The sequence below is a fragment of the Poromitra crassiceps genome, assembly GCF_964638095.1.
Source record: "Poromitra crassiceps genome assembly, chromosome: 6".
Lineage (NCBI taxonomy): Eukaryota > Metazoa > Chordata > Actinopteri > Beryciformes > Melamphaidae > Poromitra > Poromitra crassiceps.
The window spans coordinates 38,137,219-38,148,246 of NC_139627.1; the positions used below are offsets into that span (position 1 = coordinate 38,137,219).

Here is an 11,028-nt window from a genome sequence, read left to right on the forward strand (position 1 = left end):
GGCCAAGTTGTGTGTGTACAACTTAGGAGCCCACGCAGCATGCGAGGCCGGGCAAGCCTGTGAACCCATGAAGCCGGCGAGAACTCGAGGGTAAACCAACAAGGCACGCTAGAAATGAGCACGGGCCCGGCCAGTTGAGCGGGCGAGCGTGCGGGGCAGCGAGGGAGGCTAGAAAGGAGCGCTAGAAAGGAGCGCGCGATAATTCTAGTCGATATATATCGATATATTGCTATGTATTTTGTCTATTATCTTTTATCTATTATCTAAAAACAGCCAGGGTTTACAAAGTGCTTATCAGAGAGCAAGAGAAATCAAGAACAAAGTGCAAACAGCAAGACAAAACAAAGGACAGCGAGGACACAAGATTAAGAACACGCAAATCAAATACTAATAATGCAAGTGTGTAAAAGTAACTCTTGATAAGTGATTTAAAGGAAGCCTTATTTCCTCAGGCAGCTCATTGCACAGGAAGATCTTAAAATCTATTCTAAATGGAGGAGAGGAGAGCAAGGATGGGAGTATTATGCTCACTACATTTGCCGCCTGTTAAAACTCGGACTGTGTTTGGGACATCATGTATGAGCTGCAGGCATGAGAGGGACTGAGGCTGCGGCAGGAACAACACTTGACGGAGAAGGCCTGCCAAGGCCAAAGCTTGTGCTGACAACAGGAACAACACTTGGGAGAGAAGGGCTGCCAAGGCCAAAGCTTGTACTGACAACGACACACACTGAGTGCGTTTACATGCACACAATAAACTGTTTATTAGCGGATTTCTGGAGTTACCTGATTATTCAAGTGGTCATGTAAACAGCATACACCGATAAGCTTTATCCGTTTATAGTCATAAACGGGTTAAGAGAAAACCGATAAACACACCTAGGTTTCTGGCCAATAATCGGTCTTCTCTCTGCATGTCTACAGCATAACCAGCTTTCTTTCAGGTTTATACATCTGTGCATGTACACGTTGCGGGAGAGAGAGGCAGCTGGAGACGCGCGCTGCTCACTCACTCACTCACTGGCCCCTTTCTGCTTCTTCTCCCCGGCCATGGCGCACCACAGCCGGCTTGATTAGATGAAGGTGAGCAGCACGGAGCTCCTGCAACAGGCGTTTCCCGACCTGCTGCCTCCCCGTTGCTGCACTGCTATGTTGTAATGTGGATACAGGAGATGACGAATATTTGTCTCGAATAGAACGACGCATTAATAAAACGAATCACGCACGCGCGCACACACACACACTGACACACACAGTAGCGCTGTGCACTCGCAGCGCAGAGATCTCTTCCTCTCTGTAAACCCTCTCTGTCTGTGCTATGCGTCGAGCAACGCGCGAACACACACACTCCTTCTCTCTCTCTCTCTCTCCATTAACGGAGAGAGAGGTCTCCTCCGAGCAGGTCTCCTCCAGCAGGTCTCCTCTGCTGCAGACGGGACATGCCCACACAGTCCGCGGGAGAAAATACACTCTAAAATCTAATTGATTCTCATCACTTTTGCCATGACTGTCAAACCTAAATTTATATACTTTGCGACGTTCATCATCGTTCAAATTTGGCTGGTGGCTTATTAACATAGGTTCCTGTGATGTGATGAACTCAAAATGCTAAATAATAAAAAATGATTTCTGGTTTCCAGGGACTTTAATTCTCTCCGTTTTCTGACAGCTATTTAAATTCAGTTGGGTCAAGATCTGTATCGTTCATGTTATTTGACGTGCCTCAGTCGCCTGCCTGTCTCTGTGCTCTATGCTTGGTAAAGTTGGAAATATATGACAGATTCACACTTCCAAAGCGACGCCTCCCTAGTTAGACAACGAGATACAAACTAATTTTCACCTAAACCATCCTCCGAGCCGGACAAAGAAGTAATGAAAATGTGATTTTGCATTTTGCAACTTCTTTTGTTGTTTTATTGCGGAATTACCGCTGCCTTCTGGAGAGTAATCCGACTAATTGACTGAATCATGTAAACCCGGGTTTTTCCTATTGTCGGATTATTGAAGTGCATGTAAACGCACAAATCAGATTATTGCCATAAACTGATTATTCTCAGTTATCCGTTTATTGTTTGCATGTAAACGCACTCAATGATGTGGTTGATTGGGTAAAGTGAAACAATGAAGCAGAAGAGGCGAGAGGCTGATTTGAATCAAAAGGCTTTGTGTGAAAACAAATTCCACTCACTGAGATCTTACATTCCAATAGTGGTATGTAGTTTCCCACAAGCAAGCGTCTCAGTAAAAACTGAGAATAACCTAACAAAAAAAATGTATTACTGTACCTCATGTTTGTATATGTTCCCCAGACAGCTGGAAGAGAGAAAGGGAAAGGTGGTCAAAAGAATTGGCAGAATATAATTACGGTAATGCACAATTTTACACTTGTCACACACATTTCAGGAATTTGACGTTGTAAAAAGATATAGGAACAGATTCAAAGGATGATACAAAATTAATTATATGATATAACTGCTGGTTTTCATAGGCTGCGACGTGAGTTGTCAGTTATTTGTGATTTGCTTCCACTCCTGTAGTCTCACTGAATTCTTATCTCCGCCAGGTGAAGCATGGGGGGAGATCATGTGTTCGGTGGGGGTGTGTGTGTGTGTGTGTGCGTGTGTTATCTGTCTCTTCCGTCAGCAGCTGATCTCACATACTACTACTCGACCAATCAGCCTACAATGTTCTGTGAACATTTATGCCTGTATGTTATTGACTGTTTTATACCATCATTATGACTGTATATACGTCTGACTGCTCTCGGTTGGAAACACCGGTTGGCAAGCTACAGTAGCTTGGAAGTTAAGGACAGAAAGCCTGGCAGAGATCTCTACTGAGTGCACATTTCTACTGAGCATTGTAATTCATGAAGTAACAGGTAAAACTGAGAAACGGAGAGGGGAGGCAATCAGGCAATGCTGTCATGCTGTGAGATACATGCATCAGGGCAAGGAGGTTCCCACTAGGGCTGCACGATATGAGGAAAAGCTGCGATGTGCGATAACACTGTTCAATATTGCGATGACGATATGACCTGCGATAAATAAAAAAAAGCTATAAACAAAAATATTAATGGGTAGGGGTGCTCCGATCCGGCTAAGCCAGGATCCGATCCGATTCCGATTCCTGGGGTCACGATCCGATTCCAGAATCGATTCTCGATTCCAACGATTCTCGATTCCAACGATTCTCGATTCCAGAATCTAGAATCGATTCTCAATTATGTAGTTTTATATTGCAATAACACACAAAGGTAAAACTAAGACAAAAAATGACAAATTTATTAATGCTGAACTTCAAATTCAACTTCTGAAGTATTACAGTGAGGGCCTAAATTCATTTTGCAATATGAGTGTGTTAATTTAAGCATACGTATCAGTAAGTGGCACGAGATTCTCAAAGCCTGTGTTGATGGTCATACAAACAAAAATGCACTCTTGAAGCTAAAAAAAATCCAAAACCAACAAGTTAATTATTTACATTTTTACTTCAATGTAGAACAGTCATTTCTTACACATGAGATTACTTTTAGCCTTTTAGTCATCATAACGATTATTGAAAGATATTCCATATTCCAGACTGAAATGTTATAACAGAAGTGGAGTATTGGCCAGAATGACATGAACATTTGGACACTTATTCAGCCGGTATCTTGCATGTTGCGTTCAGGTGCACTGTAAAAACATTTTTTTTTTGCGATAACACGTGACTTTTGCGATGTGTTCATCACGCATTTTCATATCGCGATGACGATGAAAATACAATAAATCGTGCAGCCCTAGTTCCCACCGTAGACACTAGAGGTCGACCGATTAATCGGCCGGCCAATTAATCTGTGCCGAATATTAAAAATTTTAATTAATCTGCATCGGCCGCTGCCTGTGCTCACAAGGACGATTATCAAGGACGATTATTACAAAAGATGATGCAGATGAATTATAATTTTTTTCTGTTGTTTTTTACGTTTTTGCTCATGGCCCCCTTCACACTCAGCAGACTCTCGTACCAGTCACTTCTGAAATCTACCGCATAATCCAATGTATTTTTCTATTTCATTAATAATAATAAAAACTAAAGCATGTTACTGGCTAAAGCTGTGTTCACACCGAGATATTTATTTTTCTCCCTGTCGCTCGATTCAACCCTTTGGAATCGCTCTGTCGCTGTGTTTAAATCGCTCGTCAACAGGCACAAGAATTGACGGACATCTGGGGGCTAACGTCAGGATGAAAACGCAATGTCATGATGTTTGTCCACTACGAGCCACCATAGTTGTTTACAAGCTAAGCCTATCAGCGTGCTCCTAACGCGAGCTTGTGTATCTATACCGGTAGTACAGACTTCACTTCATGTCAGCTGTCAGCCTGTCAATGCGGTTTGTTGCCACACTAATAAACCAGCGGTTTGTTCCAAGCCAGTGTGATCCTTGACTCACACGGCAGCCAATCAGCGTTGAGCGGCAAGTGACTGTTGCCAGCTAAATTTCGCTCGAGTTGGGATATTTCATCTCGGGTGACGAGCGATTTTTCGCCCTATCGCTCTGTCTCTGTCGCTCGGACACCCAGCGATTTTTCTCCCAGGCGAATATACGCTCAATCGCTCGTTTGCATTGACTTTGTATGTAAACTCGATGCCAGCGAAAAACTTTAATAGGTCGGTGTGAACGCACCTTAAGATAACCATATTACATTAGATGTATTTGTTATATTAGATTTTCAATGTGCATGAATATCCATTTATAACAAATACAATGGGCTACTTGTTTTTTTACCCAAATACTCTCATTCATTATTGTATTTAAATCATAATTTATCGAATGCAAACAAATTAAATTAAAAAATAAATTATCTGCATTATATATCGGCCATCGGCCACCCTGCTCTCTAAATATCGGCATCGGCCATTGAAAAACCCATATGGATCGACCGCTAGTACACACCTCTAGTACACACCTCTAGTACACACACACACACACAGTCATCTATGAGGAATTAAGTCACAAGGAAGGAGTTGGCTGAACAAAAGCATAATGTGGGCCAAGAGGAGAGGCAGAATGATAAATGCGTGGCCTAGTTGTAGTGCTGTCCTTGAGTCAGGATTCTGCCAGACAGGGGCGTCATGCAAGGCAAAATCTGAGGGGGCGAACTCTGGCGCCGCCCAGAGGGCGGCAAAAAAAAATTTGGGGGTTGGAAGCCAGATTTAGAGGAATATATCTAATTTTAAATTAACAGACTGAGCAGGTGTAACCATAAGGCTATTTTCCAAACTGCTCAGCCTCCTGGAAAGATCCATAATCACCAGACTAAGTACATTGCCACTGCCCAGGCTCAATGGACTTGACAAAAAAGGGAGACCACATGTTTCAAAGCAATGTAACACAATGTTTATTTTGGCTGGTATTGCCTTTTCAGAAGGTAGAAATCTTTCCTCTAGAGCAGGGGTTCCCAACCTTTTTTGTGCCAAGGACTGGTAGATACATGGGAGAAAAAGTCGCGGACCGGTTGTCAATTCTAATGGTTTTAGTTATATATATTTACTCACCAGGTGGCGACAAAGGGTAAATAACAGCCTTTTGTGTTGTACTGTATGTAGCCTATACAGTATTTATGTTTTTGTTTTAACTACAAACATACATAAACGTAAACTTGAAACTATGTTTCAACTACCATACACAGCCTATAATATTATAGCCTATGTTTATTAAAAAAAAAAAAAAAAAAAAAAAAAAAAATTTTACCTCTCAAAAATCTGAGGGGGCAATTGCCCCCTCAGTTACAATGGGCATGACGCTTCTGCTGCCAGACAACTCAGATTCGACTGTCCAATACGAATATTTGACTACGGTATTCTAAAAAAAAAAAAAAAAAAAATCTTCAGTGATTATTTTTGACCACATTAACAGTCAATTGCGGCAATTCGACGTTGGGATAATGGAGTCTGAATGAGACAGGCAGGACATAATTTTCTTTTTTAAATTAGGCTCTTAGCCTATTTTTTTTATTTCACCCTTTAAACATTAAAACAACATGTAGCCTACATGAATAAACAAATTCAAGTGTAAAGGACATTTCCGCTGCTTTTAAATGACATGTCCAATGCCTAAGCTACAGTTCTTCTCAAGACTAATAAGGCCTAAATAAGTCTAAACAAAAAAAATTAGATGGGGGGGACATAGCATAAAAATGTATCCTTAATTTATTTTAGACAGTCTGATGGTTTTAAGTTCTTTAATTACGTGTTATTTTTAGGATTGGTTCTTTTATTTAATTTTATATTGCTTTTGATAAATCTGTTTTTAGTTTCTAAGTAGATAAAAATTTTCATAAAGGACGGTATGTATTTTTATGTATAAATGTCTGTTTTTATGTTGTTTGAACTGTATGTCTGAGACCAAGGACCACAATGAAAACAAGTCCTCGGACTTTATTGTGTTTTTATCCTTGATGTTGATGGCTGCATGTATTTTATGTCCCATGTATTCATCCAAACATTGAATAAAATCAATCAATCAATAGCGCCGTGTCATGAATCGATGCCATTGGTCACCCTTCACGCAACTTGTCAAGGAAGCGCAGCCACAACTTGCCAAAATAAATACTCGTCCCATTGGCTCATGGAGCATGGGCGCCTGGCCAATCCCGGCGCTTGACTGCTGCGTAGGCGGGCGCAGGGCGTGGTCTGCCCAAAACCGCAGTGGGTTCCGTAATAACGCTTCACGTCTCTGTGTGGGTTTTACAAAATGCAACCAATGGAAAAGCATTCAAATGAGCTTGTGAGTAATTCTCGTAACGCCATTCGCCCTTAATCTGTCACTCAAACCTCGAAATTCCTCCCCTACCTCCGTCTGTACCTCCCCAGCGAGGACACTATACCCGGAAGAGACACACGGGCGGATGCACTGTGTACTTCTGATATCGTTTTGTTTAATCCTGGCTTCCTCTGACGTGAATAGATCAATTAAATGTTTGAGTTATCCCTAGGCTGCAAACTTGTTTAAACGTGCAAATCAAAGTGGTTTCTGATGAGAATAAAGTAACGTTAACATGACGTTGTCAGCCTCTTCTCATCCTCTCTCTGGGCCATGGGAGACAGTGGGAATCACACTGCTCGTGCGCGCGGCTGCTCGGTCGGCAGAGAGTGCTTCCAAGTCGGATTGATAATATAAACAACATAATTTGAGCTTATCTAGGTAAGATATCAATAATGACACATCCAGCGAGAAACTGACTATAATTAAGACGTGCCAACTTTGACGAGGTTGTGTTCAGTATTTTAAGAGCACAGCACAACACACTGACTGGAGGGGAGGGAGAGAAAAAAAACACGACTGCTCGACTTGAGGAATCTCCGTCGACTCACGGGTCTCTCGACTGATGATCGAATCATCGACTTTTAGAAGACAGCGTACCTAGTTGAGAGTGAAACTGTGCCCATGGCTGTTACACACGTACTCGTCATACAGCAACTGACCTTGACTGCAGCTTCCTTCTCTTTCTATGCAGACGACCCCTAGGACTAGGCCTGCACGATATAAGGAAAATCTGCGATGTGCGATAACATTGTTCAATATAGCGATGACGATACGTCGACTTGCGATAAATAAACAAATATTAAAGTATGCATATTAGCTATACAGTTCCTATGTCTTTCTGCTTTAATAATGCTAACATAGACCCCCAAACATAGCCTATGCCCACTGAATAAAGACATGAAATACCCACTGACTCTAGCTGAAACTACACACAGCGTGTTTGGACTTTGGCAGAGGGGCGGAGCGCACTGTTGCAAGGGAAAGGTGTACGCTGGATTTACAACACAAGACAAGACAATGATCAGATGCTGAGTGGGAATGCATGACGCATGTAAATAAAACCACTTTTGTTATTCATTGCATTTCAGGCAGTCTTTGCAATGTGTTTATTGCGCATGTTCATATTAGGATGACGATGAAAATATGATTAATTGTGCAGCCCTACCTAGGACCCATTGCTAAGACAATAAACCTAAACGCTCCATTTGTCCCCACTGCCCCCTCTCACTCCACCATCCTTCAAGCAAAAACCCTCTCAGTCTCGCAGGACGACAGTTAACTTCCAGCCTCCCTCTGTCACCTGCCAGCCTCAAACCTCTTCCCACACATTAACAGATGCCTTGTTCAATGTGTATGAATGAATCAAACCTCAGAACAACTACTCAACTACTCTGGTTCTTATGGAAAGGGTGACTGACTATTGTACATATAATACATCAAATATATATATATATACACAGTATATATATATATACTGTACATATACAGATACTTTCCAAAAAATTTGAATATCATGGAAATACCATGGATGACCGTGGGCTTCAGCAGATAGTCAAGCAAAGACTATTAAAACATTTGGCGGAGATTCAGAGCTCTATTTCTCTGTCTGTCCCACTGTGATGTCATAAATCCCACTGTGACATCATCAGTGATGTCATAAATCCCACTGTGACATCATCAGTGATGTCATGAATCCCACTGATGAAATCCCAATTTGACATCATCAGTGATGTCATAAATCCCACTGATGGCATCAGTGATGTCATAAATCTGTCATCATCAGTGATGCTGGTCTCATTGGCCACACAGCAGCCGAGCTGCCGGCTGCGAATGTGAGCTGCAGGGCCAGCTCGGGCGAGCCCGCATAGCGGGCAAGCCTAGGAATCGAGCGTGCGTAGTGTGCGAGATCCCTAGTATATAATATAAGGGAGTAAGTGGGTTCTGTCTGTTTGTCTGAGATCTTTGTCCCACAGTGATGGTCACTCAAGCAATTGTGATGTCACGGTGTCTATGACATCATCAGTCAATGTGCGCACTCAGTCCCCAGTGTGTGGGCTGCCGGGCCGCTGTAGGACTTTTCATTCTCTCTGCAAAGATTTGCAAAAACATTCAAATATCTGAAGCAGAATATGTCATCATAACCCCACAAACCATCTTGGAATTTAACAACCATATTTCCCCCTTTACCTCTAGTAAAATATAGCCTTTTGCTATTCATAAGAACTTCCAACTGTGTTAATACACCATATTTTATCATTATATATAACACACATCATCAAGGCTTTACCTCATCCACAAACTATCCTGTAATCTAACCGTCATGTTTTTGATTACCTCTACCATTAAACAGACAGGGGACAATAATCTAATAACTACCCCTAATTTATGCAGTCAACTTGAATTTTCAACTGAACGATCCCAAGCCACAGAAACTTGGGGAGCAGGGTGGCACACCAGTGGGAGTCAACGATGTGTGTCACGTTAGAAAAGTGAGGTATGTTGTGGCTAATATAGCCAAGCAGCCTTCCAAATCTTGCAAGGAACTCTTTCTGTGTGGAGGCTTGGTCACTACAAGGTAGGCAGGCGAGCCCCCTGAACTAGACCATGCCGCCCTGCCGCTTCGCTGGCCCGGCCACTAATAATCAGATTAATGGTTAGGTGTTCCAGTGCCAGGGCCCTCATCAATGTTATTGTTTACACCTGTGTTTACCTGCCTGGGAACCTGACGAATCTGCCAACTAGCTCATGTTTAATTTGCAAATGCAATGCAATGCAATGCCAGGCTAATATTTACCTTACAATATTTACCCTGCCTTGAGACACAATGACTGCTGTGAATGAATGAATGAAAAGGGTCTATTTCAGTGACAGCAAGCTATAACGTTAAGTAGTTAGCGTGAGTGAGTTGCATGTGTCGTCATCAATAACGTTAATTAAATAAGTGTAGCTACTTACAGGCAATGTAGGCGATCAAAGCGAGGGCAAATAGGAGCTTCATCATTCTTCTGTTTAATCCTGATATCACCCAGATGACCCGCTTCATCATCCGCTCAATGCAACATAGAACCAGGAAACCAGCGAGCCACAGGTTCAGGTCCAACTACAACATTTTGTAATCTGCCCCGGTCCTCAGTCGCCTCCAGGGTCTATTAAGGTAGCTAGCTAGTCTATTAAATTGGCTGCCAATACCTTGATACCTTTCATTGACATAAACATGTAACGTTAGCTAGACAAGACAGCTAGCTGCTGCTGCTACGTCAACACTAGCAGGAGCAGTCATACGTGGCTAGCGCTACACAGGTAACAGGATCAGGTGCTAACGTTAGCAACTGGCTAACAGCTCACGACATCAGTGTCATTTGTTCACCGACGAAGCGATTAGTTACGAGAGCTGCAACCCAAGGTCGTTTCTTACGTAGTCCAATAACCTAAATGTCCATTTAGAATAAGCGGGACTGAAAAGCCAAACGTTAACGACACAGCAATCAGCGCCACATTAGCAATTATCTGGCTAGCTAACATTAACTAGGTACCTAGCGTTACCGAACTGACAATGTATTTTTCTGCCTTTCATAATAATAAACACACACACATAAATAATAAACACACGAGTTCCCATCGCAATTGCCGTACATTAACGTACTATCGCGCGAACAAGCGGTTGCTCATTTTTAACGGATAAATGCACACATGTTGGAGTTTGTTCCTCTCTCTCTGTTCGGCCGAGGCACTACACACGAGCGATTACTCCTAGCTCGATTAAGCGGTCTGCTACTGCGACGCCGACGATCAACGTGTCGGTAAACTACAGACAGACTTGTTTGATTGACAGGGACCATGGTGGCTTTTCATAAAAGCTTGAATTTGTTTTTGTGATTTACTGTTAACATTACTGTTAACTGTGAACTGTTAACATATTGTGTCATGTCATGTTTCAATTCGTATTATTTATTCAAACGAGGTAACGAGGCGTAGCTGATAGTGCCTTCCTTGGACACTATAGACCAAATCACCGTGACGTCACCATGTAAACAAATTTACTTCCGGGTACCACTTGGGGAAGGCGGTGTTGTCAAATAAATGCTGTCAAACCCTCTCGTTGTTTTCGGCCGACTACTTTCAATTTAAATGGTTAAACGGTTGGTAAACATGCTTGTCCGACGTATAGCCTTTCTTCTGTGTTTGTTTTATGTAGTGTTAGCTAGCTAATAACG

The 11,028-nt window shown here is 42.3% G+C and overlaps 1 protein-coding gene across 1 annotated transcript in view; it reads right to left on the bottom strand.

Moving 5' to 3' along the window:
• The window catches only part of uxs1 (UDP-glucuronate decarboxylase 1), a 77,840-nt gene extending 67,289 nt beyond the window's left edge, over positions 1-10,551 (bottom strand). Inside the window, exons 1-2 of the mRNA XM_083639551.1 lie at positions 9,770-10,551; positions 2,286-2,313 (exon numbers count right to left, since the gene is read on the bottom strand). Of these exons, the coding sequence (XP_083495677.1) occupies positions 2,286-2,313; positions 9,770-9,860 (119 nt within the window). The 5' untranslated portion in view covers positions 9,861-10,551. The remainder of the gene's footprint in view (positions 1-2,285; positions 2,314-9,769) is intronic.
• Positions 10,552-11,028: the final 477 nt, after the last annotated feature.